Consider the following 22,926-nt stretch of genomic DNA (forward strand, 5'->3'; position numbering starts at 1 on the left):
CATCCCCATCTCCACCGCCATCCCCATCCCCATCCCCATCTCCATCCCCATCTCCACTTCCATCCCCATCTCCACCTCCAATCCCCACTTCCATCCACGTTACAACTTTTATCACCATCTCTATCCCTGCCACTAATTCCACCTGTCTCCCCATCCCCACCTACTTCATATTCCCATGATCCCCACCGACATCCTCACCTTCTTCATATCCCCATGATCCCCACCTTCTTCATATTCCAATGATCCCCACCTACATACCCATCCCCACCTTCTTCATATCCCCATGATCCCCACCTTCTTCATATTCCCATGATCCCCACCTACATACCCATCCCCACCTACTTCATATTCCCATGATCCCCACCTTCTTCATATCCCCATGATCCCCACCTACTTCATATTCCCATGATCCCCACCTACATACCCATCCCCACCTTCTTTATATCCCCATGATCCCCACCTTCTTCATATTCCCATGATCCCCACCGACATCCTCACCTTCTTCATATCCCCATGATCCCCACCTACATACCCATCCCCACCTTCTTCATATCCCCATGATCCCCACCTTCTTCATATTCCCATGATCCCCACCTACATACCCATCCCCACCTTCTTCATATTCCCATGATCCCCACCTACATACCCATCCCCACCTTCTTCATATCCCCATGATCCCCACCTTCTTCATATTCCCATGATCCCCACCTACATACCCATCCCCACCTTCTTCATATCCCCATGATCCCCACCTTCTTCATATTCCCATGATCCCCACCTACATACCCATCCCCACCTTCTTCATATTCCCATGATCCCCACCTACATCCCCACCTTCTTCATATCCCCATGATCCCCACCTACATACCCATCCCCACCTTCTTTATATCCCCATGATCCCCACCTACATACCCATCCCCACCTTCTTTATATCCCCATGATCCCCACCTACATCCCCACCTTCTTCATATTCCCATGGTCTCCACCTTCTTTATATCCCCATGATCCCCACCTACATACCCATCCCCTCTTTCTTTATATCCCCATGATCCCCACCTTCTTCATATCCCCATGATCCCCACCTACATACCCATCCCCTCTTTCTTTATATCCCCATGATCCCCACCTTCTTCATATCCCCATGATCCCCACCTACATACCCATCCCCACCTTCTTTATATCCCCATGATCCCCACCTTCTTCATATCCCCATGATCCCCACCTACATACCCATCCCCACCTTCTTTATATCCCCATGATCCCCACCTTCTTCATATCCCCATGATCCCCACCTACATACCCATCCCCACTTTCTTTATATCCCCATGATCCCCACCTTCTTCATATCCCCATGATCCCCACCTACATACCCATCCCCACCTTCTTTATATCCCCATGATCCCCACCTTCTTCATATTCCCATGATCCCCACCTACATCCCCACCTTCTTCATATTCCCATGGTCTCCACCTACATACCCATCCCCACCTTCTTTATATCCCCATGATCCCCACCTTCTTCATATTCCCATGATCCCCACCTACATCCCCACCTTCTTCATATTCCCATGATCCCCACCTACATACCCATCTCCACCTTCTTCATATTCCCATGGTCTCCACCTTCTTTATATCCCCATGATCCCCACCTTCTTCATATTCCCATGGTCTCCACCTTCTTCATATTCCCATGGTCTCCACCTTCTTCATATTCCCATGATCCCCACCTACATACCCACCTTCTTCATATTCCCATGATCCCCACCTACATACCCATCCCCACCTTCTTCATATCCCCATGATCCCCACCTAGTAAAACCCTTACTAAAGAAGCCTAGCTTGGATGCAGACTCCCTGACCAACTAACCTTAACCAACTAACCAAACCTTGCTTTCTTGTCAAAAGTTTTTGAGAAAGTGGTCTCAAATCAGCTTCTAAATTATTTATCACTAAATAAGCTATTTGAGCCATTTCAGTCTACTTTTCGGGTAAATAATTCGACAGAAACAGCACTTACAAAAGTGGTGAATGATTTGCTACTATCTTTAGATTCAGACTCAACCAGTGTTTTATTGATATTGGATCTTAGCGCTGCTTTCGATACGGTGGACCACTGTATTCTACTGGATAGGCTTGAGAACTATTTTTGCATCTCAGGACGTTCTGGAGTGGTTAAGATCCTACCTGTCAGAAAGATCTCAATGTGTTTTATATAACAACATACTCTCTGAGCCCTGTGCTGTTAGGCACGGGGTTCCACAGGGGTCTGTACTGGGTCCATTGCTGTTCTCACTTTACCTATCCCCACTGGGTCAGATATTGCGTTCTTTTGGGATTGCTTTTCATTGTTATGCTGATGATTTGCAGCTGTACATGCCATTAGGTGTAGGAAGTAATTATGATACAGCTAAACTTGAGGCCTGTCTTGCAGCTGTTAAGAGCTGGTTATCAAAACATTTCTTGTTGCTTAATTCTGCTAAGACAGAAATTATGTTTATCGGACCAGCGAAACTGGGTCATCTTTTTGATCCTATTACTTGAAGAATCTTGGTGTGCTTTTCGATCAGACACTATCGTTTGAATTAGACATAAAGGAGGTGACCAGAGTTGTTTTTTTCCACCTGAGAAACATCTCCAAGATCAGATCAATCTTGTCGCTTAAGGATGCTGAGGTCCTCATCCATGCCTTTGTGTCATCTAGACTGGATTATTGTAATGTCCTTCTGTCGGGTCTGCCAAAGAAAAGTCTGCGAAGTCTGCAGATGGTTCAGAATGCTGCAGCTCGTGTTCTAACCGGAGCCTGCAGATATGAACACATTATCCCGGTGTTGGCCTCTCTTCATTGGCTCCTTATTCATGCCAGAGCAGATTTTAAGGTGCTAACTTTTAAAATATTAAATGGCAGCGCACCATTGTATCTTACCGACCTGGTGAACCCCTATGTGCCTGCCCGAGCCCTGCGTTCTCAGGGGACGGGTCTTCTGAGTGTCCCAAAGGTCAGAAAGAAGACAATTGGTGAGTGGGCTTGTTCTGTTGACGTTTTTAAAGCGAAGTTAAAGACCCATCTGTTTACTGTTGAGTATGAGTCATGATTTCTCTGTGTGTTTTTCCTGTATTTTAACTGTATTGCTTTGTACAGCACTTTGATTTAAAGCACTTTATAAATAAATGTATTATTACTATTATTATTATTATTACCCATCCCCACCTCCATCTTCATCCCTATAATCAATCAATCAATCAATCAACTTTTATTTGTATAGCGTCAACTCATAACAAGTGTTATCTCGAGACACTTTACAAGAAGCAGGTAAAATACCTTACTCATTGTCTGTTAACATTACAAAAGAGCAGGTAAAAAGACCTTACTCATTTTTATGTTACAAAAAGCAGGTAAAAGACCTTACTTATTGCTATGTTACAAAGATCCCCACCTCCAAAACATCCAAAACCCCACCTCCCCCCCTCCTTTATTCCCATCCTCATCTCCATCACCATCTTGGGTGAAACTTGACCATCCCCAAACTTGGGATGGTTTGTCAGGAGGCTTAAAACCTGCCTCAGCTCCAGCTGTCAGCCTCAGACAGCATTTCCAGCATGGAGACCGCCATCGATGGGAAAAGCCTTTACGTAAAGGAAGCAGAAATGAATACCATGAGATCCTTTCAAAAGCCTTTCAAAAGATCCCTTACAAGAATCTTATACATAATATCCCCTGACATCTGTTCTGTCAGCAGTTTTATTTTATGTTTGGATTTATGGTCACTGAAAAGTTAAACTGAGAGACGCATGGATCTGTAAAACACAGTTAACTCACTGACTGTTTAAAGAGCATCGCTTTTATCATCGATTCCTCTCTGGAAGCATCATGGTGGAACCATTCTGATGGTGCATTCAGGGACATAAAGTTAAACATACAAGCTTTGAATCTTTTTCAGGGAAAAGAAATCCAGGAGACATGAATGTCCTGTGTTAATAATGTTGATCTGTATGAAAATGAAATGAATCACTTAACGCGTTCTTTTTAAATACATGTGACTGATAGCTAAAGGCTATATGTAATATTTGAGTATTATACACGCGTAGAAAACCCGGCTTTGGTTCCTGAAATAAGACGTTACATAACGCAGCTCCTGCCTGAGCCAATCAGATTGCAGCATTCAGCCTGCAGGCTCTTTGCACTTCACTGATCAATTTAGTGTGTCCACTGAGCAGCCCAAGTTCAACACACACACATACCAATATACCCAGCACATATAATGTATGTGCACAGAGTTCAGAGTTCTGCTTGAAGACACTTTGACAGGTTCAGCCAACAAACAGAAACTGTGAGAAAAGGGACAAAGACAGAATAATAATAAAGAAAAGGAGGGTAAGAAGGAGGGTAAGAAGGAGGAAGTGAAGGTTAAAGGGGACGAGGTGATGAAAGAGGAAATGGAGGGAAATAGGTAAATAAAGATGGAGACAGTGAAGAGGATTAAATCATAAAGAACAAACTGTAGAAAAGAGAAACGGATGAGAAGGAAAAATTAAGATGAGATTTAATCATTGCAGAAAAAAACAAAGAGATGGAAAAATAACGTGTTTATGATGGAAACTACAGCCGACAAAGCTGGTGTCCAGTTCGCCTGCAGTTATTACAAGTATGGGACATTCTCTTCAAAGTTATTTTTATTGAATTTTAGATAATTACACACATTAACACAAACAGATCCAACCCCAATACAATCCCCCACCCCTTGCTGTCACTCACGTATAAAGACTCTTTCACTACCTCAACCTATTCTGTTGACGGTTAAAATGAAAGACTAGTTGTTGAGGCACTTGGTGAAAAATAAATAAAATAAACATAAATATACGCAATTAAGTATTAATAATAATATTCTGATGTATAGCTAAGGTGGAATAAAAATAAATAAATTAAAAATTAAAATTAAAAATTAAAAAAAGCCAGAAGCAGCATTACCAGGTCAGTAGATAGAATGGGTCAAGGCAAAGCAAATTCACTATTTATTCCTGTACATGTGTGGAGGGTTTGCCAAAGAATGTCAGGAACGATCTCCAGATTTCATTGAATTTCTTTTCAGAACCACGCAGTGTGCATCTGATCTTATCGAGTTTCAGGTTATTAAGTACATCCCTTATCCAATGAGAAATTGAAGGTGGGGCAGTATCCTTCTACCTCAGGAGTCCCCTCGGGAACTACTCCAAAAAGAGACATAAGGGGGTCTGGGTCAATTCTAACACCCAGAATCGTAGAGAGGGCTTCGAAAATAGCTTTCCAGAACCCCTCTAAGTTGGGGCATAACCAAAACATGTGGATCAGTGTTGCATCCACAGTCTTACATCTGTCACATGTAGGATTTATTTGTGGATACAGTCTAGCTAATTTGGATTTAGGAAGGTGTGCACGGTGCACCACTTTAAACTGAAGCAAAGAGTGTCGGGCGCACATTGAGGAGGAATTCATTGTTTTCAAGTCTCTCTCATAAATTGTTGTTTCTAGGTCTCGCTCCCATGCATTCATAATATCAGATATGGAAGAGTTACCTAGTTTAGAGATCAGTCCCAGTATAGATGTAATTGCTCCCTTGTCTGCAGGGTTACGAGACATAACGTTATTTATTATATTATTGGGAGGCTTTTTGGGAAATTGTGACAAAGATCCTTTAATATAATGCCTAATCTGTAAATATCTAAAAAAGTGTGAGCCTGGTATATTACATTTCTTTGATAACTGTTCAAAAGAAGCAAATGTATCATTAATAAAAAGATTATTGAAACTCTTCAGGCCTCTCTCATGCCAAATGTTGAATGACACATCCTGCATTGAAGGTGAGAAGAGATGGTTAAAAGCTATTGGGCTAGAAAGGCACATATCGGGTAGATTAAAATGTTTCCTGAATTGTGAATACATTTTTAGTGTATGACTGATTACAGGAGAAGTGATGGACGTGGTCATCGGTAAGGGAAGTGACGAACCAACTAGGGCCGGCAAAGAAACAGAGCCACAGAGGTTGATCTCCAACTTTACCCAGGTTGGACAATTATTGTCCAAATGATGATATGTCCAGTAAGATATACACTGCAAATTTGACGCCCAGTAATAGTATGGAAAATTTGGCAAGGCCATACCTCCTTCATGTTTCGATCTTTGTAGGTAATTTTTGCGCAGACGAGGCCGTTTGCCATTCCATAAGTATGATGATATTACTGAATCCAACCTTTTGAAGAAAGTACCAGGAACAAATACAGGTAAACATTGGAACATATATAGATACTTTGGAAGTACAGTCATTTTTATTGTGTTGACTCTGCCAATAAGTGACAGGAAGAGAGGGGACCAATTAGACAAATCTTGTTTTGTTTGCGTTAGCAGTTTTGCAAAGTTATGCTTATGGAGGTCCGTAAAATTCCTTGTCACCGTGATACCAAGATAATTAAAGCTATCCGATGTTATTTTAAGAGGCAACCTGATGTTCTCAAATAATGCCACATCCAAGTTTAGTGGGAAAACCTCACTTTTATGTAGATTTAGCTTGTAGCCTGATATCTTCCCAAACTGCTCTAATAGATTAAGAGTTGAAGGGATCGCGGTTTCTGCATGAGACATATACAGGAGGAGGTCGTCAGCATACAATCATCAATCAATCAACTTTTATTTGTATAGCGTCAACTCATAACAAGTGTTATCTCGAGACACTTTACAAGAAGCAGGTAAAATACCTTACTCATTGTCTGTTAACATTACAAAAGAGCAGGTAAAAGACCTTACTCATTGTTATGTTACAAAAAGCAGGTAAAAGACCTTACTTATTGCTATGTTACAAAGATCCGGCCTATCCATCATGAGCACTTTAGCAAAGCAGCAAAAGTTACAGTGGTAAGAAAAAACTGCCTTATTAAAAGGCAGAAATCTTCGGCCGGATCCCCGGCTCATGACGAAACAGTCTTCACAGGCCTAGACTGCGCCGGGCTTGGAAAGGGATAGGGGGAGAGATGGGATAAGATGCAGGAAGAGGGATAGAGAGCAAGGGGGTGGGGGGAGGTAGACCGTCCATCAGCAATCCGGTGGGGAGGGGAGGGGGTGTGGGGGGTTGTTCTGGCAGGCCGCCAACCCACGATCCGGTGGGGAGGGGGTAGTGGTGGGGTGGGGGTTGTTCTGGCAAGCCGTCAACCGACGATCTTGAGGAGCCTAGGAGAGCTCAAGAGCTCCCAGGAAAGTAGGTGGTTAGTGACTGAGATTTATAGATAGATACATGCAGTAATATGATGTACTGTATATGCAGAGAGAGAGAGAGAGAGGAGCTCAGGGTGCCAGTTCCCCCGGTAGTCTAAGCCTATAGCAGCATAACTAAGAGCTGGTCTACACCAGCACCAGCCCTAACTATAATATTTATCAAAAAGGAAAGTTTTAAGTCTAATCTTAAAAATACAGACTGTGTCTGCCTCCCGGACCCCGGCTGGAAGGCGGTTCCAGAGGAGAGGAGCCCGATAACTGAAGGCTTTACCTCCCATAGTACACTTGGAGACTGTAGGTACCACCAGCAGGCCTGATAACTGAAGGCTTTACCCCCCATAGTACACTTGGAGACTGTAGGTACCACCAGCAGGCCTGCACTCCGGGACCGCAACGGTCTCGAGGGACAGTACGGCACTAGTAGCTCCTTAAGATAAGATGGTGCCTGGCCATTTAGAGCTTTGTAGGTGAGAAGAAGGATCTTGAATTCTATTCTAGACTGTATAGGGAGCCAGTGCAGAGAAGCCAGGACAGGAGTAATGTGGTCCCATTTCCTGGTTCTGGTCAGTACACGAGCTGCAGCATTCTGGACCCGTTGAAGAGTCTTTAGAGATTTGCCAGAGCACCCTGACAAAAGAGAGTTACAATAATCCAGTCTGGAGGTAACAAATGCATGAACTAGTTTTTCTGCATCACTTTGCGACAGGATATTCCTGATCTTGGATATATTACGAAGGTGAAAGTAGGCTGTTCTTGAAACTTGACTGATGTGAGAGCTAAAAGACATATCTTGATCAAAAATAACTCCTAGATTCCTAACAGTGGTGCTAGATGCCAGGCTGATGTCATTAAGGACAATCACATCATTAGAAAAAGTCTCTCTGAGGTTCTTAGGGCCTAGCACAATAACTTCAGTCTTGTCTGAGTTAAGTAGCAAAAAATTTCTGGTCATCCAGGTCCTAACGTCCTTAAGGCATGTTTCTAGCTGACATAACTGACTGGTACCATTGGGCTTCATTGATACATAAAGCTGAGTATCATCTGCATAACAATGAAACTGTATGGAGTGTTTCCTCATAATATTTCCCAGAGGAAGCATATATAATGTAAAAATAATTGGTCCAAGCACTGAACCTTGTGGGACTCCATGGCAAACTTTAGTGTGCATAGAGGACTCATCATTAACATGTACAAACTGAGATCGGTCTGATAAGTAGGATTCAAACCAACTTAAAGCAGTCCCTGTAATTCCAAGCAAATGCTCCAGTCTGTACAACAGGATCCGATGGTCAATGGTGTCAAAAGCAGCACTAAGATCTAACAAGACGAGCACAGACAGAAGTCCCCTGTCTGAGGCTAGAAGTAGATCGTTTGTAACTCTAACTAGTGCAGTCTCAGTGCTATGGTGGACTCTAAATCCTGACTGGAACTCTTCAAATAAACTGTTGTCATGGAGAAAGTCACACAGCTGTTTAGCTACCACCTTCTCCAGGATCTTCGAGATAAAAGGAAGGTTGGATATAGGTCTGTAGTTAGCCAGAGTTCCTGAGTCCAGAGTAGGCTTTTTAAGTAGAGGTTTGATTACCGCTACTTTAAATGTCTGTGGTACATAGCCTGCCAGTAAAGACATATTGATCATATCTAATATGGAGTTGCTAACTAAGGGAAAGACTTCCTTAAACAGCTTGGTTGGGATTGGGTCTAAAAGACAGGTTGACGGTTTCGATGCAGAAATAATGGAATATAACTCTGAAAGGTTGATTGGAGAAAAACAGTCGAGACTAATATCTGGTCCTGGAACTGTCTCTGCCGTATCAGACGTATCTGCACCAGGTAAGGGCAGGAGGTTACCAATTTTGTCTCTGATGTCTAGAACTTTGTTGTTGAAAAAGCTCAGGAAGTCATTACTGCTGAGGGCTAAAGGAATACAAGGCTCAATGGAGCCATGACTCTCTGTCAGCCTGGCTACAGTGCTGAAAAGGTATCTAGGATTGCCTTTGTTTTCCTCGATTAGAGAGGAGTAGTAGGCAGCTCGGGCGTGACGTAGAGCCTTCATATATCTTCTATGACTATCCTGCCAGAAAAAACGAGATTCTACCGTTTTGGTCGAACGCCATATTCTTTCAAAATTCCGTGATGATTGTTTCAGAGTACGGGTTTCTGAGTTGAACCATGGAGCCACTCTCCGCCGCTTGACAACCTTCTGTTTCAGGGGAGCAATCGAATCCAGAGTAACTCTCAGCGAATCCACTGCACTATCAACAAACTGATCTAGCTGAGAGGGACTAAAGCTATCGTAAGAGTTTCCAACTGGGTTGAAACACGGTACTGAATCAAAAACAGCTGAAATAGCTTCCTTAAATCTAGCCACAGCACTATCCGACAAACTTCTAGAAAGCACACCTCTTCCAGGCAGAGGTAATTCTAGTAGGACAAAATCAAATGTAATAAAAAAATGGTCTGATAGCAGAGGATTTTCTAGGAAAACTGTAAGGTTATGGATTTCAATTCCATAAGCTAAAACAAGATCCAGGGTGTGGTTAAAACGATGAGTAGGTTCGTTTACACCCTGGGTGAAACCAATAGAGTCTAATAGTGACATGAAAGCTGTGCTCAGGCTATCATTTTCAACATCCACATGGATATTGAAGTCACCTACAACAATTATTCTATCACTGCTAAGGACTAAGTCTGATAAAAATTCTGCAAACTCAGATAAAAACTCAGAATATGGGCCAGGAGGACGGTAAACTACAACAACTAGAACTGGCTGAAAGGTTCTTGAGACTGGATGTGGAAGACTAAGAACAAGGCTTTCAAAAGAAGAAAAATTCAGCTTTGGTCGAGGGTTAACTAAAAGACCAGAATTAAAAATAGCTGCTACTCCACCACCTCGTCCGGTGTCTCGAGGTATATGAGTATTAAAATGACTGGGAGGAGTGGATTCATTCAAACTAACATATTCATCTCGACACAGCCAGGTTTCAGTCAAAAAAAGTAAATCAATGTGCTGATCTGATATCAGATCATTCACTAAAAGAGACTTGGATGCTAAGGACCTAATGTTCAAAAGTCCGCAGTGAATCCTCCGATCTTGTAGCAAAATCGTATTCGTAGTTTTGATTCTAATCAGATTCTGATGATTCACGCCGTTTGGATGACTTATGAAAACGGGTCTGGGCCGGGGGACAGACACAGTACCTATAGTATAACTACAGTTCGATTCAGAATTACAGCTATAGTGACTGGGAGACAGATCTAAGTGTAAGACTGCAGCTCTGCCTCCTGGTCTGAACTCTGAGTTGTTGTCAGGGTTTTGGACTAATAACCTCTGCTATGTTTCTGGATAATAGAGCTGCACCGTCCAAAGTGGGATGGATGCCGTCTCTAGCTAGCAGACCAGGTTTTCCCCAAAAAGACTGCCAGTTATCTATGAAGCCCACATCGTGTGCTGGACACCACCTCGACAGCCAGCGGTTGAGTGATGACATGCGGCTATACATGTCATCACTGGTCTGATTTGGGAGTACAGTGATATATATATATATATATATATACAGTGATACTTTGTGTTCTATGCCCCCTCTTACTATACCTGGTATAGAGTTATTGGTTCTTATGGCCTGAGCCAGGGGCTCAATGGCCAAAACAAAGAGAAGAGGGCTCAGAGAGCACCCCTGACGAGTACCGTGATGCAAAACAAAAGGTTTGGAGTACAAATTGTTGGTCAGAACCATAGCAGAGGGGCCAGAATATAAGAGTTTAACCCATGATATTAATTTTTTGCCAAATCCAAACCTTGCCAGAGTTTCAAATAGGTAGTTCCACTCTACTCTATCAAAGGCCTTCTCTGCATCCATGCAGAGAAGACATTCTGAGACACCCTGACAGGGAGAGTACATAATGTTAAACAACCGTCGGATATTGAAGGAGCGTCTGTGTTTGATGAAGCCTGTCTGGTCTGTAGATATTACACTGGGCAAAACATCATCCAGGCGACGAGCCAGAACTTTAGCTATTATTTTGTAATCGGTATTTAACAGGGAGATAGGCCTTTAAGATCCACAATCTAAGGGGTCTTTGTTCTTTCTTGCCAATAATGTTATACATGCTTGGTTCAGAGTAGGTGGGAGAACTCCTAATCCAAGCGAATCTGAAAACATGGCTGACAGGATAGGGGTTAGCTGTTTAGAGAATGTGGCATAAAATTCACTCGGCAAGCCATCTGGGCCTGGTGATTTCCCAGTTCGAAGAGATTTAATGGCTTCCATGATTTCTTGTTGTGTGATTGGCTTGTCAAGACCAGAAACCTGATCTGGGGAAAGGGATGGTATATTTAGGCCCCTAAAAAAGTCCTGCATGGCATCAGGGTTAGGAGAGCTAGAAGTGTACAATTTGAAATAGTAGTCCCTAAAAACATTATTAACTTCTTGTTGGTCTGTAGTAACGTTGCCATCTTGAGAAATCACATCGCTGATAATTTGTTTAGCTCTGGCACCCCTCAATTGTCTGGCCAAAATTACCCCAGCTTTCTCGCCATGTACGTAAAAGTTGCTTCTGTTTCTGAACAATAGGTTTTCGATGGAGTATGAGGAGATCCGATCATATTCTGCTTTAAGTTTCAACCTCTCTTTATATAAGTCTGGGGATGGATTATGTGCATACGTTTTATCTAATTCCGCTATTTGTTTACTAATTTCCAGTTGTTTTGCTTCTGACTTCTTTTTCTTGTAGGCCATAAAGGATATAATCTGACCTCTTAAGTATGCCTTTAGTGCCTCCCAAACAGTCGAAACAGAAACGTCTGGGGTCATGTTGATTTCTAGAAATAAAGAGATTTGTTCAGATACAAAATGTACAAAGTTTTCATCTGATAATAAGAGGGAGTTCAACCTCCAGTTCCTTCGGTTTGCCTTTGTTCCTGGTAAATTTAATTTCATTACAAGTGGTGCGTGGTCAGATATTATTATGGTTGTATATTCACACGCAGAGATGTATGAGGTCAGTTTATTATCTGCGAAAAAATAGTCAATTCTGCTATAGGAATGATGTACATGGGAAAAGAAAGAATATTGTTTACTTGTTGGATGTAGAGAGCACCAAACATCAGATATGCCAAATTCGGAAAGAAAAGATTTTATACAAGAAGCTGACTTGGATACTGCATATCCAGCTCTGACTGATGACCTGTCCAGCACAGGGTCCAGACATAAATTGAAATCTCCTCCCATAATGAGGAGGTGTGAATTTAAATCGGGAAGTTGTTTAATAAGGTGACGGAAAAATTGAGCATCATCAGAATTAGGGGCATATATATTTGCCAGCATGACTTTCGTGTCATAGAATTGACCTGAAACTATGATATAACGCCCATTAGGATCTATTATGGAGTTAGAGGGGGTAAAAGCCACCTGCTTATCCATCAGTATGGCTACACCTCTTGCCTTTGCCTGGAAAGTAGTGTGGAAAATTTGTCCCACCCACCCACATTTTAAGCGAGCATGATCTAATCTGCGAAGGTGGGTTTCCTGCAGAAAGGCGATCCCTGCCTTCAAATGTTTTAGATGTGCTAGAACTTTTTTCCTCTTAACTGGATGATTAAGACCCTTGACATTCCAACTGATAAGGTTAAGATCCATGGCCACGGTGCGTCTGTGAACGTGGTATGCGTAGGCTGCTATACATCAGATAAAAAAAATAATTAAAAAAAAAAAAATGCCAGAAACAAATGTGCAAAGTGATCAGATACAGAACAGAACCAGCCATTTGACTGAGAGTGACAGCCGAACAAAAATACCCTTTTCCCACTACTAAGGTGAAATCAGTTGTCGGAACTAACAACACACCTTCCCTAACTAACCTATGAACTTCCAACTTGGTGCTCCTTTCTTCCTAAACCTCTGCTCCATTATTCACATTGGGATGTCATGTAAGGCACCCCACCTGAAGTAAAGGCTGGATGTGGATAAGTACTAAAAGTAAACAAATAAGTAAAAAATGAGCAGGGTAGCAGGAAATGCAAACTACAGTCACTTAACATTTTACTAAGCTAGATAGTTATACTTATCCAGTTCCAAATGAGCTACAGGAAAAGATCTATAATAAAAAACAGAACATGAAGATAACAAAATTATAGATAAATGGTAGGCTACATAAAATCTGTATATTCAGATTACCTCCGTGATGGTGTTCAAAATTTACATAAGTTGTATCATCAAGACGAGGTCGTAACGTACACGTTTGTGGTAATACTAACTGTGTAGTGATCAATTAGTCCAGACTTAGGCCAACCTGTAGGCATTTAGCCTGTCAGGATCCGTGATCGTTTACGAAGAGTCATTAAAGGCTTTGATGAATTTTTCAGCCTCCGCAACCGATCCGAGCCAGACCCGGGAGCCGTCGGTCTGCGTGATGCGGAGTTTGGCCGAGTAGAGGAGAGAAGGCTTCAGTCCCATCTTGTACAGTGATGACATTACATTCCTGTATTCTTTCCGCTGGTTCACCACCTCTGGAGAATAGTCCTCGTATATCCTGAAAGTGTGTCCCTGGTACGTCAGTGTGCCTCTTTTCCTTGCTTCTCGGACCAATAGCTCTTTGATTTGGAAGCGGTGAAAGCAGAGCAGGACCGGCCGGACCTGCCCCCGGGGCCCAGTTTGGGAGCTAGGCTACGGTGCGCCCCTGCTCTAGCTCCGGTGCAGCAGGAAAAACTACCTCACCGAGGGCTTCTTTCAGTAGCTGGGAGAAGAACTTAGTGGGTTGTGCACCCTCGATCCCCTCAGGAAGACCGACCAGTCTGACATTACTCCTCCTACTCCTACCTTCCAGGTCAGTTAGCTTAGCTTGTAGCCTCTGGTTATTAGTCTGCATCAGGTCGCAGGTAGCCTCCACCTTTTCCAGCCGCTGATGGAGAGTCTCGGCATTTTCCTCCAATGAAGTCAGTCTGTCGTGATGGCCTGAGACAGTTGCATGGAGCCCATCAATTTTCTCATTCAGTACTTTAAATGATGTCTTAAGCTCCAAGACTAGCGCTGCCCTGTGGTCCGAAAGTAAAGTTTCCAAATCAGCCTTGCTAACAGCAGCGTTGTCTTCTGTTTTCTCACTCGATTTAGCGACTTTGGGAGCCATCCTCAGCAATAAAATATACCGAAAAAGACTGTTGTGTCGCTCAGAAAATTGCAGAGGGTTGTCAAGTAGTCAAATGCAGGTGGGGTGAACTTCGAAATAATTATTATGGGAGCTCAAGGTAAACGCGTCTCTACTCCATGCGCGCCAAACCGGAAGCCCAAGTATGGGACATTCAAAGACAGCTCTTTCCTCTTTCTGTACATTCCTGTCTTAATGATCTCAGAGAATATTTACATTATTTTTACACAAACTTCCTGTTTCCTGTCTCCCAACACCGTAATCTTTTTACCATGACGTGTATTATCTGACTTTTCTGGGCGGTAACCTGAGGAAGGGTTAGATTTTGAGGATATGCTAAAGTTGGTTCCTGTGAGACTCTGGTAGTTGTACTGTGACTCAGAGATCATCAGACTGTACTGATCCAGAGTCCATTCTGTGTCCTGACCTCCAGCTGAAGAAGATCGGTGGGGGCGGGTTCGGGGAGATCTACGAGGCCTTGGACCTGCTGACGCGGGAGAACGTGGCGCTGAAGGTGGAGTCGGCCCAGCAGCCCAAACAGGTGCTGAAGATGGAGGTGGCGGTGCTCAAGAAGCTGCAGGGTAAGATAACTTTAACCCTCATTTAAACTTGGAACACTAGTCTTTGTCCTGCCTTAAGCCCGGTGTAATACCACGGCCACCTTAAACCTGAAAGAAGTCCTACATCTAAACCTGCCTCGCTTTTAGAGGTGTAGGTTTCCCAGGGTGAAACATCAGAAGTAGTATCTGTAAAAATAAATTCTCCTTTCCTCTTCCATTTCAGGTAAAAACCACGTCTGTAAGTTCATTGGCTGTGGGAGAAACGACAAATTCAACTACGTGGTCATGCAGCTTCAGGTGAGTCCGAGAGACGTTAGCTACACACTAAAATAAAAACATTTGTCAGAATTTGATCCTGAGAATAATAAAAGTGAAGCGTCAACACAGTGATGGCGGCTGGTTTACTTCCCCTTTATGTTGTTGCTAAGCGACCGTGTGTGTTGCTGCAGGGTCGTAACCTGGCTGATCTGCGGAGGAGTCAGCCCAGAGGAACCTTCACGATGAGCACCACTCTGCGGCTCGGGAAGCAGATCCTGGAGTCCATCGAGGCCATCCACTCAGTGGGCTTCCTGCACCGCGACATCAAACCGGTACGACAACGTCCGCCAAACCTCGGCCCGGTTTCATTGTTTTTAAAGATAGCATGAGATTCAGTTCTTTAACTTGTTCCTGAAGGATGTCAGGAGTTCAATTTAAACCTCCCAGTTTGATTTTGTTTATTTGGAAAGAGCTTAATGGGCAGGCCTAGACCAAACTGCCTCTGAACACTTGAAACAGTAAGCGTAACGAAACATGAAGTCGGTTCATCTGTTGACTACATGAGCTGTGAAACTTTATCATGAAAAGACCTCCGACTAATGATGAACAAATGATTAGTCAAATATTTAGAGGCGAACTACTGGATAGTTTTAGACAATGATTACTCTTGAAAGGTTCCATATTCTTCTTTTTCTGGTTTTATATGCTCTTTAGTGTGTTTTCAAAGTGTCCTGTGCATGTTTAGTCACATCTATGTGCAAAAATTCAAAGTCTGCGGAAATGCGGCTTCTCCTACGTCCTCCTGTTAGCTGTAGCATTAGCTGCATGTAACGCTCGGTTCTAGCCCCCCTCGATAAAAATGTGTCAGTCCGACATCCGACCAGCAGCTCATGATGCACGCCCGTTAACTTCTGTAGCACGCCCACGATATGCTGCAGCCTGCGGTAGCACAGTAGTGCTAAGGTGCTAATGTTTATGCTCCCCTCAGACGGAGCCAGTGGCTGCATTCCTAATATGGTAAAAGAGGCGGGACATTTCCGAGAACCGTGCTGAGCAACTGACCAATAACGACAGAGCGGATCGGCAGACCAATCAGAGCAGACTTGGCCCACGTGGGGTCTAACAGTGTGGGCTCAACAGAGTGTAGCTGACGGACTCAGAGCGTAGAGGGAGCAAGGAGGAGCAGTACATGAAAACAGACACTTTTTAGAACTTTATCTATTGTGAACGTACAAAAGTAGGAACATAGATTAAATATACGAACCCCAAAAATGGCAGAATATGGACTCTTTAATAGCTTTTGGCCCTGTACATCACAATATGTGATAAAATGATGTACAGGAAACAATTTCTTATGGAACTAACTTGCTAAGCCAAATAAAGTTTGGTGTTCCACAGGGCTCCATATTAGGATATCAGTGATGTGAATGTGATATCAAATGATGCATGCTGTATTTAATTAGTAATTGATACACATTTTGATATACTTTTGTATAATTGGCGTACAGCAGGCTTCTTTGGATATCACATTCAAGTCATTGTTGTAGAATTAAAATGGGGCCTGTGCTTTCTTTTTTCTTTTTGTGCTGGCAGGACCCATTTCAAAACAAACCATTGCATTTCAGTGTCTTCAGTGTTGAGTGCAAAATCTCCTAGACATCAGCTGTTTTGTCTCTTCTCTCTCACTGACCAATCAAAATCAAGAAGGGGCGGGACCTCTGATATCAGCTTTGTCAACAACAAAGGAGGAAAAACTAATCAGACTCGTCTTTTCAAGGGAACAATTTCAGGTGTAAAGGTGCTTGTTGGAACTTCCTTGAATATAAACAAATATTTGCTTAAAACACACCTTGTGGTGACTGTAAGACATCCTTTTTACCCTAGCAGGGTTAGTGCTGGTGAGAAATGAAATGAGGTATGAGCACTGCCAGCACTCAATGAATGCCATCAATGGACACAGGCCCAATGTTTTTTTCCATACATATAAAGTTTGGTGTTCCACAGGGCTCCATACACAGTCCTCCTCCTTTTCCTCCTCCGTCCTGTAACTATGATTCTGTTTTCCGTTCCTTCAGTCAAACTTTGCAATGGGCCGGCTCCCCTCCACCTACAGGAAGTGCTACATGCTGGACTTTGGTCTGGCCCGACAATACACCAACACGACGGGGGAGGTCCGACCGGTAAGAAACGTCATCCAGAAACGACGAGTGTGAAACAACAACGTTTATTGTTAACCTGTCGCTGTAGGGAAGACCAGTCCTGCCACCAACATGATTTAGATTTACACATAGTGAAACAAAATAACCAGAGATGTTTATTCATTTCAGAATCCAGTCATCTGTCTTTACTGCTACTGGATGCTTTGAATTCTCCTCGGGATCAATAAAGTATCTTTCTGTTATTAAAGGAGCTCTATTCTGCTGATCCATATTTAAATACCTATGAGTTTACAACATGACATACATGTTGGCGTGATCCTCAGACGTGGTTTCCTGCTGCTCTGAACGAGACGTCATGAGAACTTTGGCCAGAACCTGACGTCACGCAGCTCTTTCAAGGACACGCCCACCCTGAAGGTCTTTCAAGGACACGCCCACCCTGAGTGTTTTTTTCAACTGTTTAATTTCTTTTAGTTTCTCACTTGTTGTTTTTGGCGGGAATGGTCTTCCATACAAACATCTCTAAGCACGTGTCTTCGAACTATTCCGTTTATACTTTAAGAAAACGCCTCTTCAGTTTCTGGAAGGTTTGTTCTTATTGTAGAGACAGGGTTAGAAACCAGAGAGAGAGAGAGAGCGAGTGGGGAATGACATGCGTGAAAAGAACCATTGGTGGGATTTGAACCCGGACTGAACGTTTTGATGGCTACGGCCCGTACTTACGGCACTTGGTGATTAAAACATTGAAATGATCCGACATTGGAGGCAGAGGATTCGTGTTTGTGTTGCCGTGGTAACAGTAAGCAGTCAGATGTTTAATATCATCGTAGCCATAGTGACGCTACTTTTCTTCTTTATCGGCCTAAAAATAGCACGAATGAAAAACTTAAAAATATAAAACGCGTCAGACAGACGGGGTGTGTTTACTGCAATGCAGCACGAGTGTGTGTGTGTGTGTGTGTGTGTGTGTGTGTGTGTGTGTGTGTGTGTGTGTGTGTGTGTGTGTGTGTGTGTGTGTGTGTGTGTGTGTGTGTGTGTGTGTGTGTGTGTGTGTGTGTGTGTGTGTGTGTGTGTGTGTGTGTGTGTGTGTGTGTGCGTGCCTGAGGAGGTTTTCAAGGCTGATCGTCCTGAAAGTTCTCTCTCTGTCTCTCTCTCTCTACCTCTCTCATTGCTCTCTCTCTTTCTCTCCCTCTCTCATAGCTCTCTCTCTCTCTCCCTCTCTTTCTCTCTATGTCTCTCTCTCATTCATTCGTTGTGTCTCTATCAGTCTGAGCTCTGAGCTATTTTTAAGTCAGTGAGGACGTGAGCATCTTCACATTTCTCTCAACCCCACCTCCTCATGTCCTTCTTTTCCCTCCTCCTTTCCTCCCAGCTTGCCTCTCATCTTCTCTTCGTCGTCCTTTCTCATCGTTCTCCTCCTCTTTGCCTCTTCTACCCTTCTTTTGCTTTCCTTCCTCCTCCTCCTTCTCATCCTGCAGTCTTGTTTCTGTTGCAGCAGTGAGATGAATATTTGATGCTCCTTCATGCATCAGTGGGCGAGACGCTCTCTCTCTCTACAGCTGAGTCAGCTTCTGTCCAATCATGTGAGAGGACTGCTGCCCTCCCTCCCCTCCCTCCTCTCCCTCTCTATCTCTCCTTTTCACAGTGACATCATCACATCGGCTAAACAGGAAGTCCTCTCAACAAAATTATATCTGACAGTTACAGTCAGGATGTGTGTGTGTGTGTGTGTGTGTGTGTGTGTGTGTGTGTGTGTGTGTGTGTGTGTGTGTGTGTGTGTGTGTGTGTGTGTGTGTGTGTGTGTGTGTCTCTCTGTTTGTGTTTATGTGTGTGTGTGTGTGTGTGTGTTTGTGGGTAGGATCAGCTGTTAGCATGTTAGCTGCTGATATATAAATCATGTGGACCGAGTAAAAAAGCTTCTTCTGATCACTGCACATCAGTTTTCTCTCACAAACCTCTCTCTCTCTTTCTCTGCAGGAATCAGACTCCATATATGTAGTTTCAACATGAAAACCTCCAGCTTTTTAATATAAATCTCCATTTGAAGACATTATTGCTGTGTTGAATATTTAGAAAGGATAAAGAGTTCCCTCTGATAGTCTGCATGATGTTCAGTCTGTTTTGATCCCCGATCATCAGTCAGCTCCAAACGATTGATTATTTTTAGTTCTGTGAAGTCTCATTGCTTTTTTATTTCTGTGTTATTTTCATCATTTTATGTTTCAGTGTTGTTTTTGTTTTTCTTACAGTTCCTTTGGACTTATGATTTTGACGTGCATGTCTCCCGTTTCTTCATCATCTCCATGGTTACCCAGGGATGTGAGTGGTTTCTATAGCAACAGAGGGGTCACAGCCGCATCACCAGCCACCTCCTGAAGTTTAGTGATGTATAGACTGAACAAAACTATGAACACATGGATTACAGCATGTCACTCATATATTTATTCTCTAGCATTCTCCCCCGTTATAAGGTTTGTTTTACAGATTCCCCTTATTTACAGTAATGAGTACATCAGAGTACAACAGGAAGTTACTGTAGCATCAGAAGCTAACAGAACGAACAAAAACTATCCTTCACACTAGGCTGAGTGAACAATACGACCAAAAAGGTACACGAAAAATCATTTCTTTCACATTCAGTAACGTTGTTAACTTAAAAAGTTAACAATAAATGGACATAAAAAAAGTACTTTAGATGTAAGGGTAAATACAGCTGTATCATCTGCATAAATATGTACTTTAGGTGTAGAAGTAAATACAGCTGTATCATCTGCATAAAGATGTACTTTATATGTAGAAGTAAATACAGAGTATCATCTGCATAAAGATGTACTTTATATGTAGAAGTAAATACAGAGTATCATCTGCATAAAGATGTACTTTATATGTAGAAGTAAATACAGAGTATCATCTGCATAAAGATGTACTTTATATGTAGAAGTAAATACAGAGTATCATCTGCATAAAGATGTACTTTATATGTAGAAGTAAATACAGAGTATCATCTGCATAAAGATGTACTTTATATGTAGAAGTAAATACAGAGTATCATCAGCATAAAGATGTACTTTAGATGTAGAAGTAAATACAGAGTATCATCAGCATAAAGATGTACTTTATATGTAGAAGTAAATACAGAGTATCATCAGCATAAAGATGTACTTTAGATGTAGAAGTAAATACAGAGTATCATCAGCATAAAGATGTACTTTGGATTTAGAAGTAAATACAGAGTATCATCAGCATAAAGATGTACTTTAGATTTTGAAGTATATACAGAGTATCATCAGAATAAAGATGTACTTTAGATTTTGAAGTAAATACAGAGTATCATCTAAAGTTGTCCCTGCACTCTAAAGTGCTCTCCCATCAATGTCACTTCTCCCACACCAGCCAATCAAAATGAAGAAGAGGTGGTGCTTCTGATATCAACTATGTCAACAACAATGGCGGACGAGATACTTAAATGACTCATCTTTTTCGAGGGTAAAGATTCAGGTGTAGAGCTGCTGCTAATGCCAGGTCATGATTAATTTATATTATTTTCATTCTTTCTTGGGGATATTTCTTAAAAAATAATCAAAAACTAAACAAAGAAAGCTTTGATAATAGACTTAATGTTCACTACAGAGGGAAGAAGAGGTGGTGTTAGATCAGCAGTGAGAAGCTGATATTAAGGTAATGAAAAGGTTTTTTGGACACAGGCCCTAAAAAAACAGAACTTTTCATGTTGTTCTGTTCTGCTCTCACACAGTGACATCAGCATAAACACCCGTTTATGACTCTTTGTGTTTACTGGAGAAGACGTCGGCTGTGTGGCTGCACTGTGACCCACTGCTCATGATTCTGTTTTTGTTTTTATTTGCTTGTTTTAATTTACTCTGAATCCAGCAGCATGACCCCACATCATGCTTCAGATTGGACTGCAAGTTTAAGTGTGACTATCATGCGGCTGTTTTCATGATCACAGAGTTATGAGAAAGAGAAACAAATGCAGCACAGTTCATATCTGAGCCACTTGTGGTTTACACGCAAATTCAATTTGCATCCAAAATGGCTGCAGAAAACAAACAAGGGCAACAATAGCAGTACCACAAGTTGTCCAACGTTTTCGCCTTAATTAGTGTCTTCTAATTCTGCTGGAAGAAACGCTACTTAAAGTTATATCTTTTAATTTATAAAAAGTCTAACAACATCACAGAGACCTTTTTGGTAAGAGCTCGGGGATTTCCTCTGTAACAAAAAGGTCTGTCTCTGTAGGGATCCTTTCTGTAATGTTGTCACAAACTTAGAACAATGCAATCTTTTTAGTGGCCTTTGCTGCAGCCCAATGAGCATGCGACAACAGCCTCAGTTAAAGTAGATTTAAGCAGCGTGTTTCATTATGATGAGAAGAAACCCAGCCCTCGCTGGTCCACAGAAACAGCTGATATGAGATGATCTCAGACAGAGAAGCAGAAAGTTAAAGACTTAATCAGCAGAGGAGACGTCCTGCTTTAGTTAACAGCGTGTATATTTAAAGTTATGTGTATTATTCTGTTTGAATTGTTGAAGCAGCAGTGTATAGCGTAGAGATGAGAATGGCGTCGAGCTGCAGGAAGCCAGTTTTTGTGACTAACTTTTCCTCCTCCTGTGTCCAGCCGAGGACTGTGGCCGGTTTCAGAGGGACGGTCCGCTACGCTTCAGTCAACGCTCATAAAAACAAGGTCAGTGTTTTCTTTATGAAGTATGTGAAGAACACTGCTGTTGCTGAAATGATGGATGATCACGGTGGTGCCTCTGCAAGACACATGCCAACCTCCAGTGTATGATCTGCAGCCAGTCAGATGGGGGCGCTCTATGTGTTTTATCTTCACTTTAAGGGGGGTGTCAAATGGTAGAAGGATTGTTTAGTTCTTAAAGAGCCCATATTCTGCCCTTTTTGGGGTTTGTATATTTAATCTATGTTCCTACTTTTGTACGTTCACAATAGCTAAAGTTATAAAAAAGTGTCTGTTTTCATGTACTGCTCCTCCTTGCTCCCTCTACGCTCTGAGTCCGTCAGCTACGCTCTGTTGAGCCCACACTGTTAGACCCCACGTGGGCCATGTCTGCTCTGATTGGTCTGCAAATCCGCTCTGTCATTATTGGTCAGTTGCTCAGCACGGTTCTCGGAAATTTCAACATGAGCTGCAGGGCTTGCCACAACGAGCCAATGGGCTTAGATCAGTGATCTCACACTGACAATGACGTCGGACTGACACATTTTTATCGAGGGGGGCTAGAACCGAGCGTTACATGCGGCTAATGCTACAGATAACAGGAGGACATAGGAGAAGCCGTGTTTCTGCGAATTTTTGCACATAGATGTGACTAAACATGCACAGGACACTTGGAGAACACACTAAAGGGCATATAAAACCAGAAAAAGAATAATATGGGACCTTTAACAGCACTGTTAGAAAACACTGTTACTGTTGTGTTTTTACAGGAAATGGGTCGCCATGACGACCTGTGGTCATTGTTTTACATGTTGGTGGAGTTTGCTGTTGGACAGTTGCCTTGGCGAAAAATCAAAGACAAGGTAA

The 22,926-nt window shown here is 42.5% G+C and overlaps 1 protein-coding gene across 5 annotated transcripts in view; it reads left to right on the top strand.

Annotated features, from left to right (window-relative positions):
• Positions 1–22,926, top strand: part of ttbk1a (tau tubulin kinase 1a) — an 87,319-nt gene that overhangs the window by 13,564 nt on the left and 50,829 nt on the right. For all 5 annotated transcript variants that reach the window (XM_061063904.1, XM_061063886.1, XM_061063877.1 and 2 more), the window contains 6 exons: positions 14,816–14,963; positions 15,166–15,239; positions 15,392–15,532; positions 17,276–17,380; positions 22,000–22,065; positions 22,830–22,922. In XM_061063904.1, the coding sequence (XP_060919887.1) occupies positions 14,816–14,963; positions 15,166–15,239; positions 15,392–15,532; positions 17,276–17,380; positions 22,000–22,065; positions 22,830–22,922 (627 nt within the window). The remainder of the gene's footprint in view (positions 1–14,815; positions 14,964–15,165; positions 15,240–15,391; positions 15,533–17,275; positions 17,381–21,999; positions 22,066–22,829; positions 22,923–22,926) is intronic.

This window comes from Labrus mixtus, chromosome 2, assembly GCF_963584025.1.
Source record: "Labrus mixtus chromosome 2, fLabMix1.1, whole genome shotgun sequence".
In the NCBI taxonomy this organism is placed as follows: Eukaryota; Metazoa; Chordata; class Actinopteri; order Labriformes; family Labridae; genus Labrus; species Labrus mixtus.